General features: G+C 41.1%; 1 protein-coding gene across 1 annotated transcript; it reads right to left on the minus strand.

The window, feature by feature from the left end:
- Positions 1-4,104: 4,104 nt before the first annotated feature.
- LOC138637904 (astacin-like metalloendopeptidase) lies at positions 4,105-17,925 on the minus strand. The gene is made up of 12 exons (XM_069726832.1): positions 17,910-17,925; positions 16,559-16,624; positions 15,055-15,189; positions 14,832-14,949; positions 10,402-10,580; positions 8,843-8,927; positions 8,385-8,512; positions 7,438-7,547; positions 6,892-7,117; positions 6,606-6,724; positions 5,243-5,465; positions 4,105-4,352 (listed from the first exon to the last, which is right to left on the minus strand). Exons 1-12 carry the CDS (start codon positions 17,923-17,925, stop codon positions 4,342-4,344), a joined length of 1,416 nt encoding a protein of 471 aa, XP_069582933.1. The 3' UTR covers positions 4,105-4,341.
- Positions 17,926-18,125: the final 200 nt, after the last annotated feature.

Below are 18,125 nucleotides of genomic sequence, written 5' to 3' on the forward strand. Positions count from 1 at the left end.
CATGCTGGAACGCCGCAAGTGAGCACACTCAAGGCGGACCTTGTGCAGCAGTGCATCAAGATCCGGATAGTCCCTTAGAAAACTCTGCACAACCAAATTGAGCACATGTGCCAGATATGGGATGTGAGTGAGGTTGCCAAGGGCCAGAGCTGCCACCAGATTTCGGCCATTGTCACACACTACCATGCCTGTCTGGAGATTCGTTGGCGCAAACCACTTGTCGCTCTCAGAATTGATGGCATTCCAGAGCTCCTGCGCTGTGTGGCTTCGATTCCCCAAAGAAATTAATTTAAGTACGGCCTGTTGATGTTTGGCCACAGCTGTGCTCATATCGGTTGTAACAGGTAAGCGTTCACGGGTCAAGGTGGAGGTAGACCGTGACGGCTCCTGCAGCAATGATTCTGAGGAACTGGAGTATGAGGAGGAGTCAATGTGCACAGACTGGATTCCTGCAATCCTTAGTGTTGGCAGTACACGTACAGCGCCACTCACCATGTCTGTACCCGGCTCCACAACATTGACCCAATGGGCAGTGAGGGAAAGGTATCATCCCTGTCCATGGTGACTGGTCCACGCATCGGTGGTTAGGTGGACCTTGCTACTAACGGTGATTAGTAGGGAATGTTTGATGTTTGCCTCCACATGCTTTTGCAGGGCAGGGACGGCTTGCCTGCTGAAATAAAAGCTGCTGGGCACATTGTACTGTGGGACTGCCAATGCCATCAAGTCACGGAAGCTGTCAGTCTCCACCAGCCTGAATGAGAGCATTTCCAGTGACAGAAGTTTCGCAATGCCTGCATTCAGAGCCTGTGCTCGTGGGTGGTTTGCAGAGAATGGCCGCCTTTTCTCCCATACCTGTGCTACTGATGGCTGCAGACTGGGCAGGGAGTGTGAGGATGACTGGGAACGTGGTGCTGTGGGTGGAATTACACTGGGTCTCTGGACAACAGTGCCAGAGGTTCTTCCATGGTGATCCTGTGAGGAAGCTGAACCAGCAGTGTGTGAGCTGGAGGAAGAGGCAACAACATGAGCTGAAGAGGTGGTAGGTGCCGCTGTAGGTTGGCCTAGGTCTTCAGTGTGTTTTTGTAACTCCACAGCGTGCTCGGTCGGCACATGTTTGAGGTATTCAGGTTGCTGACATTTCTACCTCGTTTGATTTTCTGACTACATAGCTTGCATTTGACAAAGCAAATGTCATCTGCAACTGTGTCATAAAAGGACCAGGCACTGCAAGTCTTGGGTGCGCCCGCTTTGGAATTTGGAAGAGACATGCTCCTAATGGGTGCTGAAGTGGAGGCTCCAGGCGCCGCAGTTTTCCTCCTCCCTCTCCCAGCCGTTCGGGGAATCTCTTTTCTCAGAGTTGCTCCCACCACCTTCCTGTTCCTCACGCCATGATGGGTCGAGGACCTCATCATCTACGCTACCCTCTGCCACCAACTGCTTCTCTTGGGTAGTCTCGGCAGCACAGTACGCACCAGAAACTGGCACCTGGGTCTCCTCATCTGATGCGTACTGAGAAGTTGTAACCGGAGGCACTGTCCCACCCGCCTCTTCTGATTCAGAGAGACAAAGCTGTTGGGCATCACTGCATACAGCCTCTTCTTCCATTTCTCGAATGCTGCTTGGCTGGCCCCCTGTTTCCAAGCCAAGAGATTCAGAGAACAGAAGTAGAGATGGCTCCTGTCCTGGGCTCTCTGACTGCCTGGGCAATTTGGCAGGTGGTGAAGAGACAGATGGTTGCTCTTTAGTGCCCTGTGCCTGAGAGGATGTGGCACTAATTGAAGTCGATACGTTAGCTACCACCCATCCGACAACGGCTTCAATTCGTTCGTCCCGCAGCAGCGGGGTATGGCGAGCTCCGACAAAGCTGCGCATGAAGGTCTGCTCCCTGCCGAAACTGGGGGATGATGAGTCACCGGTGCCCGCAGCTGGCACAGAATCCCCACGTCCTCTCCCTGCTCCACGCCCACGCCCACATGCCTTACTCCCTGCCTTCTTCATCGTGATAGACTGAGTGATAAAGATAGGCAGAAAAGTACAAACGGCTTAGTGCGCTTATTCCTGAACAGCTGCTAACAGGTATAAGAAACACTTATTTTATGGAGTGTGGACTAGACTTTATTATGCTCTTATGTGGCCTACATAACAGTAAAATGGAGTGTTTGGTAAACTTTGGGTTTGTTTTGCAGAACAGACACTACAGAGAGAGTGCAGTACTCACACACAGACCGTGCAGACAGCCGTGAACGGCGCTGCAAGGCCAAGAAAAGCTCCTCTATCTAATCCTATATAGTGTTTTTCCACAATCTAGCGTGATACGTAAGGAATGACACTAATAGGATATTATTGAAAAAAGGTGCAGCAGGCTGCACTAATTGCAATTTAGGACAATTGATTCAGCAGTATGAGGCAGTGACACACTCTGAGCTGAACACAACCGGCTGTGCTGCGGACAGACTACAGAGTGAGCTGCACTCACACAGACCGTGCAGACAGCCGCGAACGGCGCTGCAAGGCCAAACAAAGCTCCTCTATCTAATCCTATATAGTGATTTTCCACAATCTAGCAGGATACAGATGGAAAGCCACTAATATAGGATATATTTGGAAAAATGTGCAGCAGGCTGCACTAATTGCAATAAAAAAGGATTTAGCAGTATGAGGCAGTGAAGCACCCTGAGCTGACCACAACCGGCTGTGGCTATGGACAGACAGCAGAGTGAGCTGCACTCACACACACAGACCTTGCAGACAGCTGTGAACAGCGCTGCAAGGCAAAAGCAAGGTGAACACACAGCGGTTGCTAATTTAGCCTGGATTAAGCACAGTTAAGCAAATCGCAATCTCTAAACTGGCCCTCAGTCAGAACACAGCGTCCTGTCCCTAACTGACTTCACAGCAGAGTGAGAACAAAATGGCGGCGGCGACTTTTAAAGGGTGTCGTGACATCATTTCAGCAGCCAATCACAGCCATTCCAGTAGTTACATGCCCACCATGCAGAACAGGATGTGCCCACACTTCAAATCATTCCTCATTGGCTGATTCATAATAAACTGGGAGTTTGCATGATGGGAATTTCCGATTCGGGTTTCCGATACACTGAAAGTATCGGAACTTGGTATCGGAATTCCGATACCGCGAATATAGGCCGATACCCGATACTTGCAGTATCGGAATGCTCCACACTAATTAAGAGACTAGAAAATCATCAGAATAGGACATGTGGAATGTAATTTCTTAGAAAATAATTCACTTGAGCCCCTTTAAGAATAGTTCATTACTCATTCATTTTGTCATCTGCTTAGAGTTGCTGTTCCTGAACAAGTTAATTACTGTGAGATAATGTTCACTGAATGTGTGGGGAGCACTCACTTGGCAATGGGATTAAGGCACACAGGAATGGTTTTTCACTTAAACAGTCCATCCCGTTTATTTACACACAGAATAAACCGCATAAATTACAGTCCATTTCGTTATGTCCATGAAATACCTTATGACCACCCGTCTGTTCCAATAGCAGATACACGTGTCTGCCTTTCTTGAAGCCCGCTTTTCTGAGGTTACCTTCCAGGAGCTCCGCTCCACACACTGACTTTTAGTCAGTCCTGACTTCAAGGGAAGCTGCCTTACTGGGACAACTGACCCATACTATGACTTTCTCGACAAGCTCAAAACTGTCAGTTCTGGACTCTCAGAAGGACTGTGTCTTCCCCCAGCTCAGATAGCCATCACAGTCTGTGCAGGCACATGACCTCCCCCATGTGCTTCAAGGAAAAACCTGTCCTCTTCAAGGACTTTCCAACAAAGAGACCATGTGACCAAACAGCAGTCTCATTATATCCCATGAGACATTTCCATTGATGGGAGGTAGGTGGTTAGCCAGACCCGCACAACTCTCCAGCTAGCCTGCAAGCCCAGCCCTCCTAATCTAAACAAGGCTCATGGAACTACAGGTCCCAGAGAAACATTCCAGGCTCACAGCACAGAGGACTTCCTCCTCTGCGACACATACCGGCCATTCACAATAACGCCGGTCACTGTCTCACACTACTCAATTAATCACACGAGTTTCGGTAACTAGCCATCACCTTTATTGAATTTACAGGACATACCAGATATAAAAGAAGGACTCCTTACATTCTAAAATTAGTAATTTTTCTGAAGGTATTATTTAGTATTACAAAGAAAAGCAAAATAACAATAAGATCATTACATGACATTACATTGCCATCCAGAAATTTGTCACGATCATTAAATAGAATAAATTAAAAAAAATTAAAAATCAGATTTGGTCATTCCACTTCTAGATTGATCGGACTCTCCTAATCCCCTCATGCATTTTACATTGGCACTACAAGAGAAGAAAAACAGATGATCAATTTATTTGTATGGCAAAAAACACAAATTCAAAGGTGAGGTCTAATGTTATACAATCAAGTTGCATTTCTTACATATGTAATTGGTTACCTTAGTCAATGCCACCATTTTAGGCGGAAACGTGTGTGTAAACTATAGAGCTTAATACAAACATTATGGCTCTGGGAATGCAGCATTGATAAAGAATTACTTTTTTTTTCATAGACTATTACCCATCTTACTACATATTTTTCTCTGAGAAGTGCTGGATTTTTAGAGAAAATATAATAGAAGATCTGCTTGGGGATCATCACCAGAGAGGAGACTGGACCGGCACTGCCCACGGCCGGCTCCTCACAGCATTGTTATAAGTGATGGATTGGTCACCCCCACAATGTGAGAGACTTGTTAATCACCAGGATTGGCGCAGGAAAAAGTCATAGATGAGCTTAGTCTGGTGCCGCATTCTTCCATCACCACTGCCAGTGACTAGCAGTTTAGTAGAGACTTGTCAATATTATCAGCACTATTTACCTCCCAATCCGCAAGTGAGTGGTGCCAAACTACCCTTTTAAATATACTACTGAGTATTTATTTAGTTTGTAAGGATGGTTGACTATTCTAGTCATTAAAGTTAACACTAATCCAAGGGATAGGTGACAACTTGCACATCAATGGGAGTCTAACTGCTGCTAGCCCCACCTCTCCCGAGAACGGGGCTCTGGAGTGCCTTGGCATGATGGAGCATTGACCGTGCATTCGTGCCTCCTCTATATTCATTATCCAATGAACTGCTACAGCCAAGGACAGATTTTTTTTTAAAGATTTTTATGATAAAATCTTTTAGAAATGACACTTTAGTTCTACCCAATGTGACACACTTACCAAAACTAATGTAAGCAATAAATCCATTAAAACTAGTGATGGCTCCAGTTTGCATCTGTAGAAGCATTATGTTTCCAGTAGATGTGACCGGAGAAGGAAAAATTCTTCCACAGAATGTGTTCAAGATCGGGGATGTCATTAAAGGTCCATCTCTAATTATCAAATACTCTGTGGAGCACGTTGGTGAAAATAATAGCACAAAGAAATTGAATTTTAGAGTCACCTGGGAAAAGAATATTAAAAAAAGATAAATAATTAAGGGACAATGGAGTGAACAATGGAGACTGGAGACGTTAAACAATTCATGGGAATTTTGCTTTGGCCTAAAATGATCATAAACTTGCTTAAAGAGACAGGTTTGGATTCAATGAGAATAATGTATCACATGCCAGACTTAATGAGGGTGATGTAAGTGTAAGAAGCGCCAAATTCATTAAAGGTACCGTCACATTAAGCAGCAGCGATATAGACAATGATGCCGATCGCTGCAGCGTCGCTGTTTAGGTCGCTAAGAGACGTCAAACACTGTAACAGCAGAACGATGCAGGAGCGATCCAGTGACATACTTATCGTTCTCGCTGGTTGTTCGCTCCATTGAAAAACATTGCAGGCATCATTGCTTTTGCTGTCAAACATGATGAATCACGGCGACCTGACGACCAAATAAAGTTCCGGACTTTCAGCTACGACCAGCGATGTCACAGCGGGATCCTGATTGCTGCTGCGTGTCAAACACAACGAGATCGCTATCCAGGACGCTGCAACATCACGGATCGTTGTCGTTCTCGTTGGTAGGTTGCTTAATGTGACGGTACCTTAAGAGGTGCATGCAACTTAATTAATTAATCTTAGTGTTGTGCGCATCCATGCACCTGGCCAGAAATTTGACTCCAGTCAGAGACAGAAATAACATTTGTGTCATAAGAAATACTGGTACTATTCATTAATTTGATGCCATGTTCCACCCAAACTCTTTCCTAGCTTTGCCCATTATGGCAGAACCGCATGAGACTTAAGAAAATGCCAAAACACGCAAAGTTTTTGAGTAAATCTGTGATTTTTAAAAAAATATTTTACGCAGGTTTTATGTCTAAAATACTTTGATGAGTTGCCCCCCACAAACCAAAGATGACATATCTCATATGGTAATTTGCTTCTTTGGCTATCAGTCCTGTTTTTTTTTCTACCATTATCCATGCATTCAGTTCTTGATTGGCTGGCTGTTTCTTTCCGAGTTTACGTTGGCTGCCTCTGAGACTTTGCCATGTTGACCACTGAGGGGCAGATCTGCTAAAACTGTCAAACTGGCTTTGTACATTCTAATAAGTTACTTTTCAAAACTGAAAGTGATGTGATGTCTTACCTTGTATCCTACAGGGGCTATGATACTGTAGACAATGTTCAGATTGGGGGGATACATATTAGGAAACAATGGAGATGTCACCGGGTTACTTGTTGTCACAAAGGTTCCTCCGTACATCACTAAATGAAACGAGCATAAAGTGTGATCACTAGGCTTGCTTTAAATTCATATAATCTCGGCAGTAAAAGATCATTACTAGATCTTTCCATCAGTAGCAATCATATGCTACCACAAAAGATGACTACCCCTTATAATGAGGGGGATTGCAAGAGTCAATATCCATTACCTGACTGATAAGAACCGCTAAATGTATTCTGAGCTGATGGCTGGTTGGTAACAATTTCAATTAGCATGAAAAATCCAGAGGAAACCAGAGGTGGGAGTACTACTTTTCCACATATCTTGTCAATCAGAACAGGTGATGACTTATCAACTCCGTCATAGATTTTAATGTAGGCAGTATTACAGTTTGGAGATGGTGAGATATTGATGTTATCAAGCTGCAGTTGAACCTGGGATGAAAGCAAAAATAGCAACCGTGTAAGATTCCAAAAGAGAATACTTTTGCCATGTGTATCAGGAAGTGATGCCGATGTTGTTGGCAATAATGCAGAGCTTTTATTGCCCTAAACCAAAACAGGACCCACACCAGCCATAGTTTGTCAGCTGAAATATATAGTTGAATTTCAGCTGGTGAAGGAGTTACCACTGATCTTAGACCCTTCAGTTGCTGTTGTCAATATGGTAGTTTTACAACAGAAGTGGGCTCCTACTGTAAGGCTAGAGTTAAAGAAACTTTTGCAAAAAATAATTAGAAAATGTCATATAATACCCTTTGGGAACTCTGGAACAGATAAAGGCAGTTGGATCCTCCTTCGTTTGAAGAGGCAAAATCAAAATTAAAAGTTCCTGATAACTCCACAAATTTTCTTCTACAGATATCTGAAATCGATAAATTACGAGTCATCAAAACAAGCTAAATCTTAAAATACACATACCACAGATCCTGGCCTTTGGAGGAAAACCAAAGGCAATTATGATAAATGAGGCTACAGACAACCCAACAGCTGCTGCTTTCTGAGGTAGCACATTTTGCTGCCTGTTTTATCACAGGAGCAAGTGTTTCTGTTGCCTCTCCAGCCTTTTGAACTCATCATAAATCCATTCAGTAACATAGAGGCTCAGGGACCACAGCGTCTACGGCTCTGACTTGATTTATGATGAGTTCCGAAGGATGGTGATATGGCAGAAACACTCACTCCTGTGATAAATCAAACAGAGAAACGTGTTACCTACAAGTAATGCAAGTACCTGATGAAAGTTTAATAAAAGAGACAGAAAAAATGTTAAGTGAATAAAGCTGTTGACGGCTTTCACCCACCCAAAGATTTTGCTTGTTTGGAGTATTGTTCTAATAAAGAATGAAGATAATTTGGGGGGTAATGATTATGCTTGATCTCAGCAGTCTATGGTATTACTTTTGGAATAGTAATAGGTTGGGATGCTATTTGCAATATTTTAATGTGATATCAAGATGGTATTGCTTCATTCTCAAGAAAAAGATGGATATGCAAAACCAGCAACAGGGTGGTGTGCAGTGTTCGTTTTCCACCACACTACGTTCTCTTTTGGTCTCTTTTGACCAGAGCACCTTCTTCAACACATCATGTAGGGGACATAGCTAACCTTTGGAAAAAGGTACTCTGGTCAGATGAGACCAATATAGAGCTAAATGCAAAATGCTAACTTATGGCATCAGGAGAAAATAAAAGCACTTACTGCAATTATAGAGGGTATTAACTTTCTCTACATCAAAATTATTCATTGCTATAGACTGTCCCAGAGATATGCTACGGTTAGATTTAGCAACCATCGATGGTTGTCCAGGAACGTTGCTGTAAGCGGTCCTATAGAAGGTGAACATGGTTAGACGTAAGTAACATAACATCAAATTACTTTACTTGTCATATTTTTTAAGCTGGGAAACAGGAACTTCCATATGAAATTTTTAGTAAAAATTTCCCTGCTTAATACAACATGCACCATGGAATGATAATCCACTTGGTATGAAGAAGAAAGAAATAAGATCTAATATCAATATTTTGGTTTTGTAAACATACCATCAAGAAAGTGAATGTCAATCCACACTAATTGAAGAGTGCTTATAAGGAAATATAATCCATGTGATCAGACTCTACAACATACTATGTGTTATGTGTTCTTGGTTATCTACTTACGAGGCATATTGCAAGACGGAGTTGTAGGCGTATGGCAGGTTCATGAGGTTTCCGTCATCATCAGTTTTAAAATTGCTGTAATCATCTGTTTGAGAAAAGAGAAAAATATGGAGACCTGGTTACAAAATCAACTTGGGTAGTTCCAAGCTTTAGTTCTCTTTAGCTTTAGAAGATTTGAGCCATGAAATTACTACTCCTTAAAGAAAACCTGTCAGAAAGATATTGGATCCCTAGCTAAAGGCATGAGTCTACAGCCCTTTTAATGCATTTTATATTCATACCCTGCTTGTAGTAATAAGTTGGGGACATTTTTGAAAAATTCATTCTAGAAGTTAAAAACTAAAGTGCAGTAAGGCGGGCACTACACTACCAGCCACCACCAACCTCTGGTCTTTGATTGACAGGTCATTCTTCTATCAGTGCCCTGGGCATCCACCATCATTGTCTTGGTTTGTTTCATCAGAAGGTGGCGGTTCATAATCAGTGAGCTCCTAAGGATGTTCCTGGATTTGGTCCAGTGATCTCACAACATCACTAGAAGCTCACTGTGCATGTGCCTCCCCGTCTGATGAAACCAATCTAGGCAACTACGATCAACAGGGCAGTGAGAGAAGAATGAACTGTCAATCAAAGACAAGAGGCTGGCAATGGGTGGAGAAAATGGAGACATCACAGCAGAAATTATAATGCTTTACCTGCTCTGCTACACTTGAGAATAAAACTTCAAGGATAGATTTCCCAAAAATTCCCCAATTAAATACTACAAGTAAGGTATGAATGTAATAAGCATTAAAGGAGCTTTACAGTCATGCCTTTCATTAGAGGTTGAATATCTTGCTGACAGGTCCTCTTTAAAGAGGACCTATCATGATGAAAATGGTATCTGATTTGCAGGCAGGATGTTAAAGAGCAGGAGGAGCTGTTCTGATTTATATACATTTTCCGAAAAACTTGCAATCTATTCATTGAAATCTGTGGTGTTTGTATGCAGATGAGTCCAGTGAGTTGTCTTGCTCAGTGATTGACGGTGTTCCATGTATGATTGTACATGGAGAGATAGCTATCAATCACTGAGCGGGATCACCCACCGGACTCCCATTTCTGGGATCGCTCCTTGGACTCATTTGCATAAAAACATTAGGGATTTCAATTGATAAAATAAAAGTCATACTGAATCTTTAGAAACACGTCTATCGCTCTCCTCAACTTCTCCTTCTCTACACCATGTTATCCACGGATCGGACTGCATATAAAATGGGGCAGGTTCTCTTTAACGTTCATGGACACACAGATCCCTGTCATTGCTTTCTTATACCTTCACAAATATGGAGTCCGATGTAGCATTATACATTTATTTTCTGGACTTCTACAGGAAAAAAACCCTCAATATTTCCCACTATGTAATTGTAGACACTATGGTTTCCCACTAAATAAACGTAATACAGATGTGTGTACGAACGATTAGGTACAATGAATTACTAAATCCATCGCGTCTACCGTACTCCATAGAAGGGGACAATATTTAGGTTATGAAAAGGTTACCTGATCTGAATACTCACTTGGAGAGATATTTTGCCATAAGATATCAATGTATTGGTCTCTGTCTTTCCTGGTGTGTTCATGGTAGAAGCCAAGTGCGTGCATGAGTTCATGTTGTACAAAAGGGAATCTGAGGCAGGAAGATTTAGCTAGACTTACTACCTGTTTACCTCCCACTTTCCCTACATATGACCAACACCTAAAAAAAGAAAACCGTAATTAATGACCAGATGCTTTTTAGATCATAAAGCTATAGGTTTATAATGTCCTGACGCATAAGGTTTTCTCTATATTTAGTATGTATATATATATTTGTATATTTATCAGGCTTTTTGTGTGTGAATTATGCTATTTTTTTTAAGAAAATCAGTCTATGTTTGTGACAAAAAAGAGCGGAATAGAGGGTGCCATGCTTGTCCAAAACATGTGAAGCTGAGAATACTGCATCAGTGGATGTCAGATCCTTCTGGTATGGCACAGCAAAACTAGATGGTAACAAAGGAAACCAATAAACCAATAAACTCTTATTGTAAATCCATAAAAACGAGCAGCCTCGGTGTAAGAGTGATTTTAAAAACTCATGAGTTTCTCAACCAAAATGGTGTCCTTAATCATAGTATGAAGTCGTGAATCACAAAAGACAGGTTTTAAAGTAACAGGAACCAATAGATGAACAGATATCGAGGTATTCAGAAAATATCACAACAATTGGGAAAATCATAATTTGAATTATAATATAACAACTAATAAATGTAAAAATGATCATTTTTGAAGTTCATACCATGTGGTAACTTGATATCAAGGGTCAGAAAGCCTCCCACAAGGAAAGATGTCAAGTCCTCCTCATGTCCGGGCAAGTAACCTTCTCATTACCATAAATTCGCAAATTACACGTGAGGAGGGGTATAAATAATAAAAAACAAATACAATAATCTTAAACAATACAAGTCATGACTGGTACAGAAGGAGAGAGGATCCTGCCCACGAGGGCTCACAATCCACAAGGGATGGATGAGGATACAGTCAGTAAGGGTAGAGCTTGTGAGCCGTTTTGGTGGATCCGTGGTAACTGCAGGTTGTAGGATTATTGGAAGAGGTAGGTTCAGGTTCCTTTTCAAGGTTTCCACAGTAGGAAAGAATCTGATATGTTGGGGTAGAGAGTTCCAGAGTAGGGGGGATGCGCAGGAGAAATCATGAGATTGTGGGAAGAGGAGATAAGAGGGGAGTAGAGAAGGAAATCTTGTGAGGATCGGAGGTTGCATGCAGGTAAGTACCAGGAGACAAGGTCACAGATGTATTGAGGAGCCATGGTTAGAGTTTTCAATTGGAGTCTCTGGGTAATGGGTAGCAAGTGAAGGGATTGGCAGAGGGGAGAGGTCAGGAGATAGTGGGGGTATAAGTTGGTTAGTCAGGCAGCAGAGATTTGAATAGATTTGAGGGGTGCAAGAGTGTTAGAAGGGAAGCCACATAGTAGGAGGTTGCAGTAGTCAAAGCAGGAGATGATGAGGGCATGGACTAGGGTATTTGCAAATTCTTGGTTGAGGAGTGAATGGATCCGGGAAATATTTTTGAGTTGAAATTGGCAGGAAGTGGAAAGGTCTTGGATATATGGTTTGAAGGAGATATCAAAGTCAAGAATTACCACAAGGCAGCAAGCTTGTGTGACTGGGGAGAGTGAGTAGCCATTTACTTTAATGGATAGGTCTGTTGAGGAAGTGAAGTGAGATGGGGGAAAGGTTATGAATTCTGTTTTGTCCATATTAAGTTTTAGAAATCTAGTGGAGAAGATGATGAAAAAGCGGACACACATTTTGAGATTTTGGTTAGTAGGGAGGTGATATCTGGTCCAGAAAGGTAGATCTGTAAGTCATCAACATAGAGGTGATACTGCAAGCCATGAGATTTTATGATCTGTCCCAGGCTGAAGGTGTAAATGGAGAAGAGCAGGGGTAATAGGACTGAACCTTTCAGGACTCCAACAGATAGGGGGTGAGGTGAGGAGGTCGTGTGCGAGTGGGAGATGTTGAATGTCCGGTCTGTTTGGTATGATGAGATCCAAGATGGGGCCAATTCTGTGATGCCAAGAGATGGGAGGGTCTGTAGTAATAGGGAGTGGTCCACTGTGTAAAAGGCAGAGGACAGGTCCAGGAGGAGGAGGACAGAGTAGTGTTGCTTGGCTTTGGCAGTTAGTAGGCCATTGGTGACTTAGTTAGAGCAAATGAGTAGTATCCCCATTATATTTGGTAACTAAATGTTTTGATGCTCCAGAATACAAACGGTTTTTTAATAGCATTGAATAGCAATGAATTCATTGATGATGCAGCTCATGACACAAGAAAATAAACATTTATATTTTTATATACAGCAAAAATGTATATGTTACATTGGCTACTTGCACATTTAAAAAAACACTTGCGAGTAAACCAGGTAGATGGAGAATTTGGTTTCTGGCTACAGGAAAGCATGTTGCCAAATAACTGACTCTTTCTGGCCACTCGTCTAAACACCCCTTTTAACACCTTGCAGGAGGCTTTCTGCATACTGCTTACCTTAGGACTTGGGGGAGGATTCTTAGAAACTGCTTACCTTGGGGGAAGCATTCTGGATACTGATTACCTTGGGGGAGGTTTTCTAGACACTGATTACTTTGGGGGTGGATTTCTGGATACTGCTTACCTTGCAGGCGGCTTTCCAGATACTACTTATGTTGGGGGAGACTTTCTGGATACTGCTTACCTAGGGGAGGCCTCCTGGATATTGCTTACCATGCAGGAGGCTTTCTAGATACTGACCCTTGATACCAATTCCCACACAATGTGAACTATAAAACTGATCTTTTCCACATTTATTAGTTGCTGTCTTAATATTGAAGCTGTTATTATCATTGTTTGTGTGATTTTTTTTGTCCATTTTTTTATTATCTTCTTTATTATTTTCTGAATAATCTGTTCATCTATTAGATCCTCTTACTTCAAAACGAGTCTCCCATGATTCACTACTTAAAAATAGATGTGCCCCGAGCCTTACTGCAACCTTAGGCAGATTGACAAAAATCAACAACAGGTGAGGAATTGGTGTTATTTATTTTTTACGCCGCTCTGTTCAGTGCAATTACAGCGATACCAGATTTATATCTTGTTTATATCTTTGGCTGCTGCTGCCACACACTAAAAGACGCTTTTTATTGAAAAAATAGTTTTTTGCATCACCATATTTTGAGAGCTATAATTTTCAATATTTCGGCCAACAGAGTCATGTTAAGGCTTGCTTTTTGCGGGACAAGCTGACGTTATTATAGGTATTATTTTCAGACACGTGACAGTTATTCATTGCTTTCTATTCTGATTTTTGGGAGACGGAATGAACAAAAACCAGCAATTCATTAACTGTTTTTTGGGTGTTTTTTTTAATGCCGTTGTAAAATTGATAAGGCAGCTTTATTCTTTGGGTCAGTACAATTACAGCAATTCCCCATTTATATAGTTACTTTTTATCTTTTGGCACTTTTACACAGTAAAAACTACAGTATGTAATAGAAAAAAATATTATTTTTGCATCGCTGTATTCTGAGAGCTATAACTTTTTTGGCTTTTTTCCACTGGTAGAGCTGTACAGCGACATTTTCAGAGATACCATTTCTATTTGATCGCATTTAATTCTACTTTTTTGGGGGGCAATATGATGAAAAAGAATGTTTTTTCCCTATTTTTTTTTTTACTATGTTCACTGAAGGGATTGACTAGTGGGATCGTTTTATGGGGCGTCACAGATGCGTCAATACCACACATGTGTTACTATTTCTTTTTTCTTTTACATAAAAGTAGAAATTTATCAGTTCAATATATATTTTTTTTATTATTATTTTCTGATTTTTATAAAAAGTATTTTTACAATTTTTATTTTTACTATTTTGCCATGGTAACGATCGTGTGGCAGAGGGAGCTCCCTCGCTCAGCCTGCCTTCTAAATGCTGTGATCGCTAGCATGTTAGGGAGTCAAAGTCGCTCCTGCACTGAGTACTGGATGCCAGCTGACACCTGGTGGTGATTGCTCGAGTACAGCGTCTGTGCTCACAAAATTGCCTTGACGTACTCGGTACGTCTAAGGTCGGTAAGTACCAGCCAACCAAGCATACTGGGTACGTTCAAGGTCGGGAAGGGGTTAAGCATTGCTTTTACAAATCAATAATATAATGGATAAAGTTGGTGGCATACATACAAAAGATGAGAAGAGGCCACTTGAAATAGACCAAATTGCCCCCCCACCATGGTGCTGGGCTTTGCTTTCCAGAATTAAGAGGCCTAGGGGCCGATTCATTACGACTGGTGTTGTTTCCAGCTTCACTACCTTTCCACACATATTGGACGGATTCCTCCACACTGGTAAGTACACGTCACTTAATATGAAATATGACCAAACCAACGAATGCCGAAATAATAGGATATCATACCCTCCGCCGGGCTCTATACTGATATAATCTTGTTCTGTGGTTCTGCCAACAAACTGTACACAGGTCATCACCTCAAATTCCTTCATGCCCAAAGTGATCATTAATCCTTCGTAGTTCACTGGAAACAGAAGACCAGAGTCACATTTTTCAGGTCTAAAATATTTGCAAAAATTCTCTAGACACGAGTACCCCAGATAACGAATGGAAAATAAAAAAAACTCACGGAATGAAGAAGAGATGCTGTAAGGGACTCTAACTATTCCATCTGCAGATTTTTTCCACAGGCATGATGGACAGGATATTACGTTCCGGGAGAATTTAACATTGATGTCTACTTCCTTAAGAAGAAAGTCGACGTCTGAGGGAAGGAAAAATGATTACTGAGAGACTATATTTAACCATGAAACGTCAATTTTATGATGGTAGAAAAATCAGTCAGCAGGAGGATTTTACTCTGCAATCTTATGTGTATCTAGTTCTTTCAACAATAAGCACAGCAATACCTTTACATGGCCAGTCCGTCCCTCCATTACATGGAAATAGGCTTTTCTACTGATATGCAAATGAGGCTGAAGGACTTTAGTAGATCTGAAGCCTCTGTCACTCCAGCTCTATTCCTCACCAAACTCTGCCTCCTCCTGCTTGCTTGACTGACAGTTTCTATGTTGTGTGACTTCAGGCAAAAGAGCTGTTAATTAAGCAGGAGGAGTAGGCGCTGGACAGGAAATAGAGCTGGAGTGACAGACTCTTTGAATCTAACATAGCCATTTGCATTTCAACTCAAACACAGATTTCACAGTAACAGAGGTACGGACCGGCAATATAAAGGTATCGATGGATTTCTCTTTGAAAGAGCCTTATTAACATGAAAATACCTTGGTTAGGTGAAATCCTGCTTAAAGATTCCGTTTAATGACCTATGACATACATTATCGTTATAGGTCATTAAGGGATGTATGAAGCAGTCACCGAATCTGATCCCACTTAATGCCAGTTAGAGGCTGGCAGTGTTACATAACCGACATCTGCCTGCGGAATTTCAGGATACTGTGAATAAGGATGGGCTGTGCTGGCATCAAACAATAACATATTAAAGTCCCCTAGGGGGACTAAAAATTAAAAGTAAAATTAAAATACGTATTTGGTATCATCACATCCCAAAAGTTCAATCTATCTAAAAATAAAATTATTAAAACCATACGCTGAACACACACACAAAAAAAATGAAACATCAATATTGCATTTTTTCAGTGTCGGCACTTCCCCTCCATAGAATACAACACAAAATTATCAAAATGGTATCAATAAACATGTAAGTATAACACATATAAAAAACACGCTCTCCCAAAGCTCCATAGACGGAAAAAAAGAAGTTAAAAAGTCTTAGAAAATACTCACAAAAGCAATTTTTTTTTCAGATTTTTTCCCCAAACAACAATAACAAAACCGCCTGAACACATTTGGTATCTCTGTAATTACCCTGAGCTGAAATATTATCCTACCAAGCTATTTTTACTGCACAATAAACATTGCAAAAGCAGAATTCTAAAAACAGTATGGGAACTCAATTTTTTTCGGATTTGGAACTTTTTTTTTCCATTTTACAGAAAATAATATAGTATTATAAATGGTGTCATTCAAATCCGCAAATCATCCCAATAAACTCAATCAATAAAGGCATTAATAAATATCAATAACTTCACTAGCAGATGGTGCACCAATCTTACTTTTGTTGGCTTCCTTAAGTATTTCGAACAAGGTGCTTTTATCATCAACAGACACTGGGTTATTAACTGAAGGGTGTAAAAAAAAAAGTCACAAGTGATATAAAAAATGTTTTTTGCTCAAAATATTACACTCTACATGTGAAATAGATCAAAATTGTGAACCAAATTACAACATCATCAACAAAAATATGTGTTATGTTCTTTTCAGTTGACTTATGGTAAATTACACGCACGTACAGTTGTGCTTAAAAGTTTACATACCTCAGCAGATTTTTTGCTTTCTTGGCCTTTTTTCCATTAATATAAATGATAACACCAAAACTATTTCTCCACTCATGGTTAGTGGTTGGATGAATCCATTTATTATCAAACTACTGTGTTCTCTATTTTTAAATGATAATGACAACCCAACACATCCAAATGACCCAGATCAAAAATTCACATACCCTGGTGATTTTGACCTGATAACATGCACAGAAGTTGACACAAATGGGTTTGAATGGCTACTAAAGGTGACATCCTCATCTGTGACCTGTTTGCTTGTAATCAGTGTGTGCATAAAAGCTGAGTGAGCTTCTGGGATTCACACAGACTCTTGCATCTTTCATCCAGCCACTGACATTTCTGGATTGCGAGTCATGGAGAAAGCAAAAGAATTGTCAACAGATCTATGGGAAAAGGTAGATGAACTGTATAAAACAGGAAAGGAATTCAAAAAGATATCCAAGAAATTGATAATGGCCGTCAGCAGCGTTCAAACTGTGATTAACAAATGGGAAATCAGGGGCTCTGTAAAAACAAAACCATGGTCAGGTAGACCAACAAAAATGTCATCTACAAATGCCAAGAAAATTGTTCAGGATGGAAAGAAAAACCCACAAATAACATCAGCTGTAATACAGAACACTCTGAAAACTAGCGCTGTTGCTGTTTCAAGATTCACAATAAGGAGCCACTTGAAGAAAAATGGGCTGCATGGTCGAGTCGCTAGAAGAAAGCCATTACTGCGCAAATGCCACAAATAATCTCACCTACAATACGCAAAACAGCACAGAGACAAGCCTCAAAACTTCTGGAAAAAGATAATTTGGAGTGGTGAGACCAAAATTTAACTGTTTGGCCACAACAATAACCATTACATTTGTAGAGAGGTCAACAAGGCCAATGGTGAAAGGAACACCATTCCTACTGTAAAGCACGGAGGTGAATCACTGATGTTTTGGGATTGTGTGAGCAACAAAGGCACAGGAAACTTGTTCAAAGTTGGAGGAAAGATGAATGGAGAACATTATCTGCAAATATTGGAGGTAAATTCGCACTCATCAGCCTGGAAGCTGCGCATGGGACGTACTTGTACATTCTAACATGACAACGATCTAAACCACAAGACCAATTGACCTGTTATTGGCTACATCAGAACAAAGTGAAGGTTCTGGAGTGGCCATCTCAGTTGCCTGACATCAATATCATTTAGCCACTCTGGGGAGATCTCAAGTGCACAGTTCATGCTTGACAGATGAGAAATTTACAGTAATTGGAGGCCTTTTGCCAAGAAGAGTGGGCAGCT

Source organism: Ranitomeya imitator, chromosome 5, assembly GCF_032444005.1.
Source record: "Ranitomeya imitator isolate aRanImi1 chromosome 5, aRanImi1.pri, whole genome shotgun sequence".
NCBI lineage: Eukaryota > Metazoa > Chordata > Amphibia > Anura > Dendrobatidae > Ranitomeya > Ranitomeya imitator.

What these genes read in the sequence shown, in the direction of transcription:
- LOC138637904 (XM_069726832.1), bottom strand. An exon ending in AGTATAGAGCCCGGCGGAGG is followed by an intron (nt 10,581 to 14,831) that starts GTATGATATCCT and finishes TTCTTTTTTTAG; the next exon opens with GTGTTGGTCATATGTAGGGA. An exon ending in ATGGCAAAATATCTCTCCAA is followed by an intron (nt 8,928 to 10,401) that starts GTGAGTATTCAG and finishes TTTCTCAAACAG; the next exon opens with ATGATTACAGCAATTTTAAA.